The 17,772-nt window shown below is 40.8% G+C and overlaps 1 protein-coding gene across 4 annotated transcripts in view; it reads right to left on the bottom strand.

Annotated features, from left to right (window-relative positions):
- Positions 1-17,772, bottom strand: part of Ddi2 (DNA damage inducible 1 homolog 2) — a 44,448-nt gene that overhangs the window by 23,944 nt on the left and 2,732 nt on the right. For 3 of the 4 annotated variants that reach the window (XM_046468925.2, XM_046468929.2, XM_046468928.2), the window contains exons 2-5: positions 9,706-9,835; positions 6,236-6,475; positions 4,086-4,212; positions 1,251-1,378 (exon numbers count right to left, since the gene is read on the bottom strand). In XM_046468925.2, the coding sequence (XP_046324881.1) occupies positions 1,251-1,378; positions 4,086-4,212; positions 6,236-6,475; positions 9,706-9,835 (625 nt within the window). The remainder of the gene's footprint in view (positions 1-1,250; positions 1,379-4,085; positions 4,213-6,235; positions 6,476-9,705; positions 9,836-17,772) is intronic. The other variant, XM_058571134.1, reaches the window with a different exon arrangement.

The following is a 17,772-nucleotide window of genomic DNA, read 5'->3' on the forward strand; positions in this document are numbered from 1 at the left end:
GAATGTGATCTTTATGCCCACCCAACACTCAGCTGGCTTGGCGCAATGGTGAAGAGTTCTGGCAATAAGCAGATCTAGGCATGAATCACACTCCACCACACATCAACTCTGCATGCCTGGGAGAGGACTTTACCTCTCCCAGCCATTTCCTTTCTGAAAAACAGGAACACAACTCTTGGGATGGTCTGAGGATGAAAGACAATGGCCTGATGGTACTCATGAATAGCTGGCATGGCGCTTGGCACAGTACAGATGGGTGGTAAAGCAGGTTCCCACGTGGGTTTCTCTCTTGCACTCACGCCGGAGCCCTCTGAACCCTGGTGAGTAAGTCTTCCCACTGAGCACTCAGCACAGGCACTTTATCTCTAAAGCCCAATCATTAGATTTACTTCTCAAAGGGTGCAGTGGCTCATGCCTGTACTCTCAGCGGCTTGGGAAACAGAGGGAGGAAGATCACAAGTTCACCCTAGTCTCAGCAGCTTTGCAAAGCCCTAAGCATGAACCTGTCTTCATCGAGACCCTGTCTCTAAATAAAATATAAAAATGGGACAGGGATGTGGCTCAGCTGTCAATCCCTAGTAACAACACCCCCCCCCCAAAAAAAAACAAAAACTCCCAAGAATGTTTGCATCTCAAGACACAAACTCATGACAACAGCTAAAGCAAAGTATATGCTCAGGGTCTCTGGTGAACAAAGGGAGGCCACTCATCTGAGCAGGGGCTTCTCTGTTCCAGGACTTGCCCTACTCTACAGCCTGGAGTGAAACACAGGAACCAGGATGCCTAAGACACTTGGTCACACCCCAGGGGGCAGTCACAGTGTGCTCATGCTAAAAAGCAAAGAGTTACTTTTGGGAGAAGAGGTGCCAATTAATACATAAACTACCTGCAGCCTTGAGAGGCAAGCTCCCTTTCCTGCCTGGCCGCTAAGTTCTGTACCCTGTTTGGCCTGATACTCCTCACAGCTCCTGACCAGGTGCTGGCACACAGACCAGGTTGAAATATTTTTGACCTATACCTTACACAGCTCCTCCCTGAAGCTCCTTATTCTAAATCTATTACTCCCAATTTCTTATAGAATTGCCTGAGAAAATTAGGGGTGCTAAATAAGGGGAGGCAGGAAGATAAAGGAGACACTGCAAAATAGAAAACTGGTTAAGAAGCAATTTAATAAATGATCTCTCTAAGCAAACACTCCGGGGTCAGATCAGGATGTGGGGGCACTGAGATATAAAAGATGGAGCCGTCACCTGAGTCAACAAAGGCTTTCACAGGGTGTCCGTTCACCTTGCAGTTGATATAGAGCATCACTACTTGGCCAAAGCTCTCCGGAGCCTCTTCCATGGCTATGGTCATGTTCTCCTCAATGTTCTGTTGCCTGTAACAAACCAAAACCAGGCGCACTAAAGCACCGTTTCCAAGAAGAGAGATCTGTTTCAAAGTCACGATGTTAACAACAGGTTTGTACATGTCTTCTGCGCTAACTAGAGCAGCTGAGTCATGGGATAGAAACTGGTGTTCTATCCTACAGAAGGGCTTAGTAGGAGGTGATGAGATCTGCAGCGGGCAGAAAATCTAAAGGCACCAAAATTACCCTCATGTAAAACAAATATGCTCAAAAGTAGGAAAATAAACTTCTGGAGGGCAGGGTCATGACCATCTTTATACTGTACAATGTTAGAATTTCATAAAAGCTCCAATTTTCACTGAGGACTTACTGGGCAGTAAATATACTCCCCGTAGCCAGCCCATTTAACACACTGCACCCAACACACAGGTACTTCGACTGTCTGAACTGTACTGGCTGTGTACACCTAACTCTACCTATAAAATGAGGATAATGATAATTTCCTCCCATCACAGGGGCTAAGAGGGGTAAAGCAACTAGTGGTGGAAGAGCAGATGTTCAAAACATGCCTCTATCTATTGCTGAAAACTGCATACACTTACTATGGGTTCACCAGGCTCATCAAATCATTTCTTTGAAAATTCAGCGTAACTAATTCTTATACAAGAGAAGCATGTAAAAGGGAGTCGCGGCTCACTCCAGCAACTCCCAACTTCATTCCCAACTTCTTCCTACAAGTACTACCAAATGCCACCAGGTCAGCAGTTGCACAACTTACCTGAAGAAACAACAGGGTCCAAGATTGGTGGTAAACTACACTGTCAACCACGGGCTGCCAAACTGCAGCCCAGTATCAGTTTGAGTTAACACATTTTTATGTGAACACAGCAACACCATGCATTTTACATGTTGTCCCACTGTCTATGGCTGCTTTTAAACGGCAGAGGCAGAACTGAGTCTAGGCTCAGAGATCGTATGGCCGACGAAACCTAAAATATTTACAACTAGTCCTTTATGGAAAAGTCTGCTGACCCTTGCTCCAACCTACAATACTTGTCCTTTCTGTAACGACACTCCAGCTCAACTGAGCTGACTGCGTAATCAACTGTTCTATAATAAAATATTAAACTTCCCAGAAAGTCAAAGGCACCCTTGTTTAATTTAGTTAGGCAAATAAGAAGGCTATTACAGCTCAGCGTACACATACCCTATGTGACATGCCAGATAAAACTTTAATAGGCATTTGATATAATTACATAGATTTTATCCTGCTGCTCATTATTAATTTTAGAAATAACCTAAAATTAATTGTGTACCCTGATCCTGAATTGACTCCAATTCAATTTAAGTTTCAGCAAAAAATCCTCTAAGATAATACCAGTTACTTTGGCTATTCTGGGTTCTGTATATGAAGAGCTTCTTCAGAGGAACAAGGTTTTCTCCTTTCAAGAATGGATGCATTACTCAGTTTCCTTTACCCCACCCATGGAAGGAAACATGAGACACATGGACATGCTCCACTTCACTTCTGTTCTTCAACAGCTCGGTATTGTAGTTTGCATATGACGCCTTCCCACCCCTTCTGCTTCCTGGGCTAAACGCAACTATTCTTGACCCGCCAGGTCTCCCTTATAGCTTCAGTGCAGTATCTTCTACATTGTGCTCTCCCTGGGTAGCTTTACTAGTGAGATATTTCTCAAAGATGCTTACTATCTCTCTCTCTCATACAATTAACAGAAGTCAACAAGAACATGAGTGAATAGCTCAGAACTATCAACTGATTTTGGCACACAATTCACATTTCTTTGATTTCAAGTGTAGTCAAAGAAATAAGAAATAAAAAAGCATTATTTGACTTCCAAGTAACAGAAATACAAAAACCAAGTTAGGCCTCATTTAAGTGATCAAAGATAAGAAAATAGCCCCATAAAAGCCCCTATCATACACAGTCTAACTGGCATACTGGTTCAGTTATGTTCTTCGTACTTAAACTAAGACCTTTATAATTAGTAACAGAAACTAAATTGGTGGGGAGGCTCAGCTGTTCTTCTATTCAAATAGCACCTTACTTGTGACTAGTTATGTGCCATGGCTGGCACTAGCAGACTGCACTTGCTTAGGCTCCACTCCTGAGGAATTCTGATCCATTAGAAGGGCCCATGCATCTGCATTTTTAAAAGCAGCTTGTGTGCTTTGATGCAGTCCAAGGTGAGGACCACTGCACCATAGAACTGGAGCTAGAAGTGAGTCCGGCTGTCAGCTAATTGGCCAGCACAAGAACAGCAAAGGAAGACAGACGGACGACAGGGCCCCACCAAGCAGAGCTATCTTGTTAATCCAATCATCTTCAAGCCCTGAATTTAATCAGGACACACACAACATGTCTAAGGAAAAAAAATCAAATCAGCCGCTGTAATCAGCCTAGCCATCTCACCAGATGGGGTTTCTACTTAGTCCTGGGGTCACCAACCTGGAGCTGAATCTATCTATGTGCTACTCCACTATCTTTGTAACACTTCTTGGAAAAAATGAAAGTCATTAAGTTAGACACCTGGACCTTTGTAATGTTGGATCAAAATGTGAGGAAAATAGAAGAATTACCTAAAAGACAGGTTATTATCTCAACTTTGAAACAGGGAAGCTACCTCCAAGCAGATGTCCAGCCAATGCCAGATGCCCTGCAGTGTGGGAAACCCGGATGCTCTGAGGCTTGCTCTTAAGGTGAACAGATCATTACCTTATATCTTCTTCTATCTTTGCCTGAGCTTCAAGATCAAAGGGGTCAGCAGAAAAGAGACGAATTCTTTCTTGTTCTCTCCGGGCTCGGTCCTGCTGCTGCTCTACTAGAACCCTGGAAAATTTCTCTTCAAAAATAAGGGAGAAAAAATCTTAAGCTGCACTCTATTTGCATTATTTACCAGTAATTTTCCACACCAATTTTTTATTTGAGTGGTACTGGGAAGTAAACCCAGGGTTGCTCTACCACGTAGCTATATCCTCATCCATTTTAAGATAGTGGTCTTGCTAACTTGCCCAGGCCAGTCTTAAACTTGTGATCCTCCTACCGCAGCCTCCTACGCAGCTGAAATTACAGGTTTGCGGCCACCATATCTAGCCCACACTAAACAATTTCTCAAAATTCGACTGTAAAAGATGTGAACAGAGGGGCTGGGGATATAGCTCAGTTGGTAAAGTGCTTGCCTTGAATCCCCTGGGTTCAATCCCCAGGACCACACACACACACACACACACAAAAAAAAAAAAAAAAAAAAAGACATGGACAGGATGCCTAAAAATTTTTTGAAATGAGCATTTTCTTTCGAATTTCCGAGGCATCACTGTTTCTTCATTTAAATTCAGTACAAAGAAACAGTTTTTTCAGATGGGTGTGATAGTGCACACCTGCAATCCAGTGACTCAGGAGGCTAAAACAGAAGAATCTCAAGTTCAAGTTCAGCCTCAGCAACTTAGTGAGGTCCTGCCTCACAATATAAGTTAAGAACAAAACAAAACAAACAAAAAAAAACTGGCTCAGTGATAGAGTACCTAGGGTTCAATCTCCAGTACTGTTAAAAAAAGAAAAAGGGAAAAAACAGTATTATCAAAAATCTTTAATTTTTGTAACAAGTTGCCCATTGTGTACTGTTTCTACTCAGATAACTTTTCAATTTAGCCAGTAAGGAATGACTATCTGAATGGCACATAAGTGTCTCTAAGCCTCCCTGCCCACTGTCCTCATTATCCTGTTACCTAAGAAAAAAACAGAGCACTCTATAATCCCCTTTCTCTTTTTCTATCTTCATTTCCTTGGTAACACTGTGCCTTAGGCCAGATAAATTAAGTGCAAACCAATGTTAGTCTATCAGTATTTTGTGTGTACTGATGAGGAAAATTAGCAAAAGGAAAAACAAAACAAAAAACTACTGCTTGCTACAACAAGATGTAAGTATTTTGCCATTTTTTAAATGGTGGTACATGAAATGTATAAACTTAAATGTGCTATCACCATCGTCTCTGATCTCTGGCAATTAGGTGTGATAACCAAAGAAACCAAGGTCATGGTCATTTGAACTATTAGCACACACAATACGGCCAAATCCAAGAATTCAGTGAAGTAAAAAGCTAACACAAAGGGGGCTGGGGATGTGGCTCAAGCGGTAGCGCGATCGCCTGGCATGCATGCGGCCCAGGTTCGATCCTCAGCACCACATACAAACAAAGATGTTGTATCCGCCGAAAAACTAAAACTAAAAAAATAAATATTAAAAAAAAAATTCTCTCTTTCTCTCTCTCCCTCTCCTCTTAAAAAAAAAAAAAAAAAAAAAAAAGCTAACACAAAGGACCATACATGCTATGATTACATATACAGCAAGTTCAAAAATATACAAAACCAATCTATATTGAGTATCCATTGCAGCCTCCGGGGGAGGAAAATGACTAGAAGGGAACACAACGGAGCTTTCTAGAGTGAACAACAAGTTCTGTATCTTATTGGGGTTACATAGCTTGTCAAAACACAGTGAATTAAAAACTTCAAATCTGTGTACTTCTCTGTAAGTAAAGGCCACCTCAACTGAAAAATAATCAATTGAGGAAGGAGTTATTTTGGTGTCCTAAACTAAAAGCTCTTCAGCTGGGATAAGCTCACTTCCTGGAGATCTTGAACTTGAAGATCTAACTGAGCAGGTCAAAATATCAGAACCTGGCTCAGCTGCTGCTAAAACAATGAGAAACAAAGTAGAGACCAGTTCAGAGGGTCTCAGTTCTAGAGCCTACTACTGCCCTTCATGCAGCCTCGAACACTAGCACTGATTCACACCTCACACAAGACCACCAATATGGCCAACTAATCACCTCACCTCCAACCCTCCACACATAGAAGCTTACCAAGATCTCCACTGAGCAGCGCCTCCGCCAGCGGCGGGTTGCGCTCCTTCAGCAAGGACAACTCGTGTGGGTTGGCCAGCAGCATGTCTCGGAGCAGGGCAGGGTTGTCCAAGCCCTGAGGAGAGGATGTCGTTTCTCCAGGAGATGAGTGGGGCTGTTGTGCTCCTTGAGGCAGGCGCTGCCGGGGGCTCGATGTGCCAGGCACGGCTATACTACTGAAGTCTATCCGGGGTAGGTCTGCTGCGGGAAGAAAATCAAAAAACCAATCACCTTTATCCAAATGACTCCAAAAAACAAGTACTTAAAGGAAACAGTCAATACTTGCTCAAATGTGGTATGCAGTGGCCAATGGTAATGGCAGATAGGAATGGCTTTCCCCATTGTTTTTTCTCACTTGGAATCTCACTAAGAGTCAACCAACAGGAAAGAATAGAAAGGAGAGCAGGCAATGGTAGTAACCACAAATTTTGGGCTTAAAACTATCTCAGACCAGGTTAACAAGTATTTATTATGTTTCCAGAAAATTAAAGATAGTCTCAATAAATATAATTACATAACTCTGGATGTGGGTCTTGAGAAAAATCCTAGTCTGGTTTAACATGCTTCAAAGAGTTCTGCCACTTGAGGTAGAACACTATACATACCAAGTGAACCGCATAAACACTGGATGCTAAACTCTGCAAGTCTATGTTAAATACATTGATTTGGGGAAGTCCCTCCAACCTACCCTAGGAATTAAACCCAGCAGCACTCTACCATTGTGCTATATGCCCAGTTCTATTTTTCTTTTCTTTCTTTTTTTTTGAGACTGAGTCTCCCTAGGTTTCAAGGCTGGCCTCAAACTTGCAATACTCCTGTCTTTAGCCTCTGGAGTCACTGGCATTAGAGACCTGAGCCACTATGCCCAATGGAAGAGCTCTTAGTAGTTCTTTGAATTTATACACTCATCTGTACATCACCATTTACTCTTCTCATTACCTTGGAGCTAGTGGGTATAATCACTTTATAGGAGAGAAAAACTGAAGAAAAGGAACTGCACAGGATCTTGTTGCTGGGTCCACCAAAAGCTGTCACAGGTTTAAAGACTACAATTCTCAGGTGCTGTACTCTAGGCTGAGCTGACCTTATTAAAAAGAAAGAGCAGGGCTGGGGCTAGGGCTCAGTGGTAGAGCTCTTACCTCACATGTGTGAGGCACTGAGTTTAATTCTCAGCACTTCAAACAAATAAATAAAATAAAAATAAAGGTCCATCAACAACTAAAAATTATGTTAAAAAAAAAAAAAAAGTGCAGGAGCCCTATTCCTTACATAAAAGACCTACACATTGCACAAAATGTTCAGAAAGAGTACGTACAAAGAGACAGAAAGCAGACTTGTGGAGCATCCGGAAAATATGAAAGACTGCTAGTAAGTAGAGGTGATAAAAATGAACTAAAATTACTTGTAGTGATAGAGTGATAGTTGCACAACTGTGAATATACTAAAAACCACTGAATTGTATCCTTTACTGGGTGGATAATACGGTATATGAATTATAAAGCTGTTATAAAAAAAGAAGAAAAAGGAAAAATAAATAAGCAAAGCTAGAATGGGGCAACAAGCTTGAGTAAATCTACATTTTTCAATTTTTTTTTTTTTATTTTGAGGCAGGGTCTCACTAAGTTGCTAAGGCAGGTCAGGAACTTGCGATCTTCCTGTCTCAGCCTGCTAAATTGATGAGATTACAGGTAATTGCCACCACATCTAGCTCCCCCCAGAATATATTTAATGGTCAAACTTGTCCAAATTCTGGTGCAAAAGGACCTCAAATACAAAAAAAGGACAGGTTAAACTCAGGCCTAAAATTTTGGCCTTGCAGTATGAGTTCAACAAGCTACTGTCTTCAAATAGACTTCAACTGATGCATATTTTGGAGAGAGAGACAGACACAACAACTACTGAAAACAGCACGATCTCTGTGAGGTCACTAATCTACACCAACTAGCAAAACATATGGACGGGCCTTCTTGGCAGGTCAAGAAATTTTATCTCTACCCCCGTTACACATTATCTTGAGAGTCCACTCACTTCAAAACTATTCTGAAAAACTTGTTTACTTTGTAAACCAGATCCCTCCCACTAACAACATATTGACTGTCTTGTCCACAAGGAAACAACACAGAAAAAAAACAGTGAGTCTCCAGTACTAACAACCTCAACAAATTAACCAAAGAAAGATTCGGTTTTTGTTGATTAGCATACTTGAACCTAGACTACTCTTTGTAAAGTTTAGCAGTAGCCCCAAGGGACTAATGCAATCCAGATCTGAAGAAGTCAGTGCTTAATTGTCTTACACAGCTCCAGTTTCAGGCTGAATGGAAGCACTGTGTTCCAGGCTAAGTCTCATCACCCAAGACTCCTATCATATGTTACCACAGACTTTAAAACCAAGTGACCTGCTGGTTAACACTGTTTAGAGAATGGTGACAGAATATGGCAGAGAGTGGAAAAAACCAGTACCTCCCGACAAGTAATTCGACACAAGGATCTAATAAATATTTTGTGGATCATGAGTATCTAAGGAAACTATGGATCTTCTCACCACTGAAAGAATGTACAGGTGGATACCCACAATTCTGCCTGTTATTTCAGGGACACAGAAATCTCTAAATCTAAATGCAGACAGCCAAGACACATAACAATTTCTTCTCACATCATTAATACAGTTCTGGTATGAAAGAACCAGAACTTGATGGTTCAGCTGCTTAAAGTTTACCAAGTCTGGTATAATGGAAAAAGCACCACATTTTAATTCCTGTGCCTTCTGCTTACTAGCTATGTAAAATATAAGCTTCTTCTGTTGATGAAAATTGTAAAGAGAGACCACAACCAAGTTCTATGAGTGCATATGAAGCATGGATGCCAATTCCTGCCTGGCTATAAGAAGCTTCACAAAGGCAGTACACTGTTGGCCAGACACAGAGCAGCAAGAGAGAACTAGAATGACAGGCTACATAGTCCCAAATTCCTCCCAGGATAAAGACTATCATTGGCAGCAGAATAGAAATTATGATTGATGTATACACATTCCATGTATGTATTATATGTCAAAATACATTCTGCTGTCATGTATGATTAAAAAATAAATAAATAAATCGTATGGTTTAAAAAAATCCAATCAAAGAAAAAAAAAAAGACTATCATCATCACTGATAACAACAGAAGCAAGCATTTACTGATGGCTTGCTACGTGCCAAAGGTGTTATTCTCACTTCAGCTCTAAGAGCTAGAGTTAAGTAATTATGGCACCTTTCTTATAGAAGAGAAAGCCAAATTAGAAGTCAAACCACGTCCAAGGTTGTAAAGAAGCAGAGTCAGGATCTGTACCCTAGTAGTCTGGCTCCATGATAAGCCCCAAACTCAGAACCACTATACTCTGCTAACTACTGTTGCTCACGTGAGGGGATGCTAGACAGGAGGCGCCAACTTACTTGGGAACTGCACTGAAGGCCGAGGGTCTGCATTCTCCTTCTGTCGTAAAATCACAACGTCCCCATCTTTCAAGCCGTAAGACGCCAATGATCTGTGGTTGTCTGTGAGAGGCCTTTCGGCATAGACGATCTATAACAAGAAAAGATTGAGCAGCATAAAGCACTGGGAAGTAACATGGTGCAAAGCAAAGGACCACCCTTCCCACGCAAGCCCTCTGATGGTTCTCATCCCACCTAAGAGGAAATCTGAAGGCCTTCCTGTCTGTCCCCTAGCAGGCCTCGGGCAGTCTGCCCTTACCTCATGCAGAGACTGCTATTCCTCAACAGGGTCTACTGTCCCTCAGGGCTGTTCCACTTGTTCCTCTCTCCCTTCACTATTTTAGGTCTTGGATAAAATATTATATCTTCAGAACTCTTCCCTAGTACCCTGTATAAAATGGACCCCACCACAGGCTGGGGATCTAGTTAAGTAGCAGAGTGCTTGCCTAGCATGTGTAAGCACCACAATAAATAAATTTTTAAAATAAAATGTACTGTCACCTAATATACTATTAATTTGCTTTCTTGTCTTTCTGTTCCACTAAAATGTAAGCTACTTGGGGATGACTTTGCTTCATTGACCATATCACAAATGCTTAGAACAGTGTCTCTTCTACAACTGATGTTCAAATATTTGAATTAAAAGATGAATTGCCTTTGAAATCCTGACCCCTCCCCTCGTTAAGATGGTTTGTAAACCTCTATTTCTAGCCAGTCCTTTGAGTCACATTTTTCTGTGAATTCAAGCATACCTACAGGAATTAAAAAAAAAAAAAAAGATGAATTGGGGCAGTGGCTGTGGCTCAGTGGTAGCGCACTTGCCTGGCATGTGTAAGGCACTGGGTTTGATTCTCAGCACCACATACAAATAAATAAAGGTCTATCAACAACTAATTTTTATTATTTATTTGTTTATTTATTTATTTATTGTGGTGCTGGGGCTTGAACCCAGGCCTTGTGCATGCAAGGAAAGCACTCTATCAACTGAGCTAAATATCCAGCCCCAACAAGTAAAAAAATATTTTTTAAAAAGATGAATTTATAAAATAATGAATGTAATTTTAAACTTAATTTTAATTCTGAGCAGGAAGAAAACTGGAATTATTTATTCTCAATATGCTAACCATAGTACTATTAAATAACATGTACTTTTTGTGTGTGTGTGTGTGTGTGTGTGGTGCTGGGGATTGAACCCAGGACCTAGTGCATGCGAGGCACACACTCTACCAACTGAGCTATATCCCCAGCTCCATCACATACCTTTTCAAAGTAACTTGTACACTGGCAAGTCTAAAAAGTTCTCAAATACCAGCTTTCCTGCATTCTTTCATCTCACCATCCCCAAAGTTTTATCATAAACATTCTTATGTTTATAAGGGAAAAATAAAAAAGTGAAAAGAAGATCAAAAAGAACAATTCAACATAGGTGGAAAAAAAATCATGTTTTTTATGATATATAAATCAACATTCAAACACTGAAGGCAAAGGCAGCAGGATGCAGTGCACAACTCAGGAGGTCGGGGCAGATGGATTTTAAGTTCTAGGCCAGCCTGGGCAACATAGCAGGACCCTGTGTTAATATAAAGTGAAAAAGGGCTGGGGATGTAGCTCAGGGACACAGCATTTTCCTAGCACATACAAGGCCCTGGGTTCAGTCCTCCACACAACAAACAAACAAAATAAAATCTTGAAAGCACAAAAAATATGCTGTGAAAGAAAAAACAATGGACACAGAAAAGCATACTATAATAAAACCTGTCCTGCATTATAATACTCCAAAGAAGCAGTCAGAATAAACTGGGGCTTTGAAAGGTTTTCTCCTTACAGATCTACTTTACACTGGCCCACATACAAACTGAGGAATTTAAGTTCTCCCCTGGCCCTGCCAATAACCAAAGGGCCTGCCACTCAGCTGGTACAGGCCTCCCATTTCCCATTTGTCAGGCAAGCAGCTGGGCTAGATAATCATTACAGCTGTCCCTTTCACTTCTTTCTGCTACACTATCATGCTACAATGCTCCCTCACCTCTTCTCAAAGCTCTCCTCATAAAATTACCTGGCACAGAAACTAAAGATACAGCATTTAAGCCAGATGCAATAGCACATGTCTGTAATCCCAGTGACTTGGGAAGCTGAGGCAGGAGGATCATGAGTTCAAAGCCAGCCTCAGCAAGTTAGAGAGATATTAAACAATTCAGTGAGAGCCTGTCTTTCAAACACAATTTAAAAAAAAAAAAAAAAAAAGGAAAAAAAGGGCTCCAATGGTTACATGCCCCTGGGTTCAATCCCCAGTACCAAAAAAAAAAAAAAAAAAGATACAGCATTACAGCATTTAAACCAGAGTTGGGGAGTGATTCTGTCTTATCTGCTCTCAGAACTGTGCTGAGCAAAAGAACTAACCCTTCATAATCAAATTCTTCTAGGGGTAAGTGAAAAAACTTTGCAGAACTTGAGGTCCAATTATACTTCATATGTTTCACACATGAATAGAGTAAATACTGTGCGTCTCACCTTCAACCTGAAGAGTAAGACTCCTTAACAGACTGTGGCTGTCACTATCACCCTGGGCATATGCCTCACATCTCACAGTAAAAGTACATCAAGATCAACACATCGTTTGCAGTACAGCCAAGAGTCCTATTATAATTTGTGTGGCATGGAGAAACAACTGTAAGTTAGAAGTGACAAGTGTCATGGGTGAGGTATGCAATAAGGAAGAGGTTACCAGAGATATGCTCCATAGTCAGGCTTGTACTTGGTGGCTCCTACACTGTGAAGCCACTGTAATGAAGTCCCCCAATATCTAGGGCCTACTTATTTATCTTCCCAGGTTCAGAAACACAACTGTCAGTATATGTAGAGATGTGACTGATCTCCCAAGACACGTTCTCAATCTACTGGTAAAAGAAAAATTATTTATTTACAATGAGAAATCAACTCAGGAAGATCGGGAAGACTGTAGGGCTGAGGACAGAGCTCAGTGGGCTTGCCTAGCAAGCATGTAGCCCTTGTTTCCATTCCCAACACTGGAAGAAAAAAAAAAAGATGCTGGAATTACAAAAATATTCCTGCACCAGACCACAGACTGTGTGCTACAGTAATGGGACAAGTTGAAAGTTGTCCCATGGATGTCTCCTTTCACTCCTGCCTGGGAATATCAGCTACAGTATGTAACATCTGGTGCCCACCCATCTGGCCAACCAATCCTGTTGGATTAAAATAGGAGCCAGTTACCACTGAGTGAACCTCTACCAAGCTAGCAGCAAGCCAGGTTCTCAGCCTCCCACTTTGTCCCCTCATTTGAGTATCATAATCATTTTATGAAGCAGGCATTATTTGTCCCATTTTATGGACCAGGAAACAGAGGCCACATGGCTATTAGAAGTAAACAGAGAAATGGGTATGGAGGTGCATGCCTGTAATGCCAGTAACTTGGGAGGCTGACACAGGAGGATTCCAAGTTTGAAGCTAGCCTAAGTAACTTAGGCCCTAAGATTCTGTGTCCAAAAAAAGAGGGTATATTAGTGTATGGCTAGAAATGTTGCTCAGTGTTAAAGAACCCCTACCAAAAAAAAAAGTGAATTGAGATTGGAACCACATCAACTTGACATTTAAGCCTCCAAAAAATAAAGGGTGAGTGTACTTGTGTGTGGCTGGACATGTATAAAAAACCCCTCCTAACCCTAAAACCAAACCCATTCTCTTCTCTAGTACCATAAAACTTCCCAAACATAACCCCAAAGTGAGCTGGTGAATTAATGACTTTAACAAGGGATACTGAGCCATCCATCACCGAGAACCTATACTCTATACTTGCCAGGAGGATCAAAACGCTGCCCTTGCCCTGAATATAAAGAAGCACCTGGGCCAAGCACAGTGGGGTGTGCCTATAATCCCAGCAACTCAGGAGGCTGAGGCAGTAGGATCCCCAAGTTTGAGGCTAGTCTGGGCAACTTGGCCAGACCCTGTATCAAAATAAAAAGGACTGTGGATTTAGCTCAGTGGTAACATGCCCTTGGGTTCAGTTCCCAGTACCAAAATAAACAAATACACACACACACCAGGGATGGTGATAACTCACTTGCTAGCATACCAAGTCTATGGATTTGATACTCAGCACCTGGCAGGAAAAGGGGCAGAGACACTGCCACTTTGTATTCCCATTTTACAAATGCTACACATGGATCCATTGCTGCTTAGTTGCCACAACATTTCCTCAGGAGAGGATATCACTTTTTTAAGGAACAATGAAACTGTAAGGTCCAGACAGACACTAACATGAAGTGTTATTATTCATGGAGTGCTGCTAACACCCCCTATTTCCTAGAAATAAAGGATGAGAACCCAGGGGAGGAGCAAACATTCCTTACAGATGAAACAGCAGGTGTGCTCCATTTTAGTCTAAATACATGAGTAAGACAAACTAAACTAAAGCTTAGTTGATTGCAACAAAGAACTACTTCTCAGGAGACTGAGGCAGGAGGATCGCGAGTTCAAAGCCAGCCTCAGCAAAAGTGAGGCTACTGAGCAACTCAGTGAAACCCTGTCTCTAAATAAAATATAAAATAGGGCTGGGGATATGGTTCAGTGGTCAAGTGCCCCTGAGTTCACTCCCTGGTACACTCCCCCCCCCCAAAAAAAGAACCCATTTCTTTTTGTTAAAATGGGCTTAAAATTGTGGCGCGTGGTGGTCCACACCTGAAATCTCAGAGGTTCAGGATGCTGAGACAGGAGAATCGCAAGTTCAAAACCAGCTTCAGCAATGGTGAGGCACTAGGCTAAGAGAGAGACCCTGTCTCTAAATAAAATACAAAATAGGGCTGGGGATGTGGCTCAGTGGCCAAGTGCCCCTGAATTCAGTCCCCAGCACCCAATCCGCCCCACTCCCCCCACAAAAAAATACGATTAAAGTGTCTGGGGATGAAGATCAGTGGTAAGAGTGCTTGTTTTGCATGCATGAAGCCCTGGGTTCAATCCCCTGTACTATCAAAATAAATTAAGATTACAAGAAAAACAATTATTTTGTAGCCTGAGTACTAAAGCAAATCTGTGTTTTTAACTAACTTAACAAGCATATCTACTGGACCAATGGTTTCAAATCTCTACCAGCCAAGCTGAACTCAAAGAGCTACAATGCTCAGGACTCCAGTTGTAAGAACATACCACAGGAACTTTATTCAGGTCTAAATCCACAGAAATGGCACAACTGCTAGTACTTACTCTAGAGAAGACACCCTAGAGACTGAATTCTATTCTTAACATTTAACAACAGGTTAATTAATACAACTCCAAACTTTTAATCATGAAGCCAATGTTTTCTGGTCTTATTATTTTTTTTTTTTTGGAAGGACTGGGTATTGAACCCACAAGTGCTTTATGACTGAGCTATATCCCCAGTCCTTTTTGAGAAAGGGTCTTGCTAACATGTTGAAGGTGGCCACAAACTTGGATTGCCTCAACCACCAAAGTAGATGGCATTAGAAGCATGTACCACACCACACCTATTTTCTGGTCTCTGAACTAAAGCCTTCATTTAACAGAAATCTTTTTTTTTTTATTTGTTTTTCAGTTGTAGATGAGCACAATACCTTTATTTATTTTTATGTGGTACAGAAGATCAAACCCAGTGCCTCACACATGCTAGGCAAGTGTTCTTCCACTGAGCTACAACCCCAGCCCCAATTAACAGAAATCTTAGCAATACATTTCCAGCACTAAGGACCGTGAACTGGCCACAAAATCTTAGAATTATATCTGGTGGCACCATAATACTACTACTATGTATGCCCACAATATGCCAAGTTATTTACATATACTATCTCATGCAACTAACAGCCGGTTTGACTTTTTACAACCTTCTTAGGAGGCAATTTGTCAAGTTACTAAAAGTCTTTCAAAAAGTTTTATGCCTTTGACCTGGAGACTTAGTATCAATTTATTCTGAGAAAATAATCAGGAATGGGGGACAAAGCCGATGCATATGGATATTATTCATAACTGCTTCCAATTTTCCCCAGCTCAAAAGTCCAGTAACAGGAAAACTACTGAATAAATTACACTACACCTATATAATGGTGCATTATGCAGGTATTAAGAATTAAATTTGGCCTGGCCCAGTGGCACATGCCTGTTATTCCAGCAACCCTGGAGGCTGAGGAACAAGGATCACCAAATTTGAGACCATTCTCAGCAACTGAGTGAAACTCTTGTCTCAAAAAAATAAAAAGCAGGGGCTGGGGTTGTGCCTCAGAGGTAGAGCGCTTGCTTGATATGTGTGAGGCACCGGATTCAATCCTCTGCACCACAGAAATAAATAAAATAAAGGTCCATCGACAACTAAATAATATATCTTTAAAAATTAATTAATTTATTTATTAATCGAAAAGGGCTGGGGTTCAATCCCCAGTATAGAAATATATAAATGCAAAGAATTTGAAATGTTATGGGAAAATGCTGACAATGTAGTGCTGATTGAAGAAAATAAGAAATTATTTTACAGGGACTGGGGTATAGCACTGGTAGAGTGCTTGCCTTGCATGCACAAGGCCCTGGGTTCAATCTCTAGCACCATCACACATACAAAAAAAGTTTAGGACCTATCATGTTTAAAACACCCATTAACTATAAAAGTAAAAAAGCTTAGAAAGAAAATACATGGAAAAGTAAACTGTAATTTCTCTGGGTTGTGAGGTAATAAGTGACCATGTTCTTCTTTATCTTTTTCTGTAAGATTCCTATACCGTATTTATCAGGGGGAAAAAAAAAAAAACATGAAAATTACCTGAGAAAATAAACATGCCCAAACTAGTTAAATAGAAAATTTCAGTTCCACTTTTTAAAACAGTGTTTCACAAATCACCAATCATGCTGGATAGAGCAGCACTTCCAGGATCACAGCTATTGCTATTACCTGGCATTTAAAAAAGCCCGAGGGTCCTTCCATTCTGTACATGCCACCTACAGAGGCAAATTATAATGATGTTTAAAAAATACCAAGACACTAATTTAAAGAGAAGCTAAATCCTGATAATTGTTTGAAGTTCACCCAGCCAATTCTGCATCAAAGCACCACACAGAGCCCTGACTGGTTTCTAAGCCCACACTTGTACTGAAAGAGGGAACATGCCCATCTTTAATCATACACAGACGTGGAAACGGTTTCTATTCTAAATTTGTTATCATTCCATTGTAACTACTATAATCAGACTAGAGCTGTTAAAAATTAACATCTTTCCAAGGGTATGCTTATGCACAATTGATGCTGATATCAAACACTAAATTCTAAACCAAGGATGTCCAAAGTGGGGCAGGCATGCATAACAATTCTTCAAGGATATGGAAAGAAAATAAAAATACCAGAATTTTCATTTTCATTTAAGTCATTCTTCCTTGAGTTCTATTCTGTAACTGAATAGTTATGTTGAACAACATAAGATACTACTTCATGTATATTATGCAACTGATGTACAGAGGATATTACATTCACATACAATAATGCATACATGTTATACAATATAGGATATTATACATACATACAGTGCATAAAATATTAGTTTACATATATAATGTACTATATACATAACAAGAAATATGTTATGAAACATTTTACTACTAGGGATGTGTGGATAAAAATGTCTGGAGAATAGTGGTCTGAACACACAGTGGTAGGTAAGACCAGAAACATCAAAAAAAGAGCAGTCGGGCAAGGTGGCAAATGTCTGCAATCCCAGTGGCTCATGAGGCTGAGACAGGAGAATATTGAGTTCAAAGCCAGATTCAGCAATGGCAAGGCACTAAGCAACTCAGTGAGATCCTGTCTCTAATAAAATACAAAAAATAGGGCTGGGGATGTGGCTCAGTGGTTGAGTGTCCCTGAGTTCAATTCCCATACTACACCCGCCAAAAAAAAAAAAAAAAAAAGGTCCTTGAACAAAACGGAGTCAGGCATGGGAGCGAAGAAATGAGAATGGGGGCTGGTGGTGATTGCACATGCCTGTAATTTCAGTGATTAGGGAGGCTAAGACAGAA

Source organism: Marmota monax, unplaced genomic scaffold, assembly GCF_021218885.2.
Source record: "Marmota monax isolate L192 unplaced genomic scaffold, Marmota_monax_Labrador192_F-V1.1 WCK01_AAM20220418_F8-fsc00008, whole genome shotgun sequence".
Taxonomy (NCBI): Eukaryota; Metazoa; Chordata; class Mammalia; order Rodentia; family Sciuridae; genus Marmota; species Marmota monax.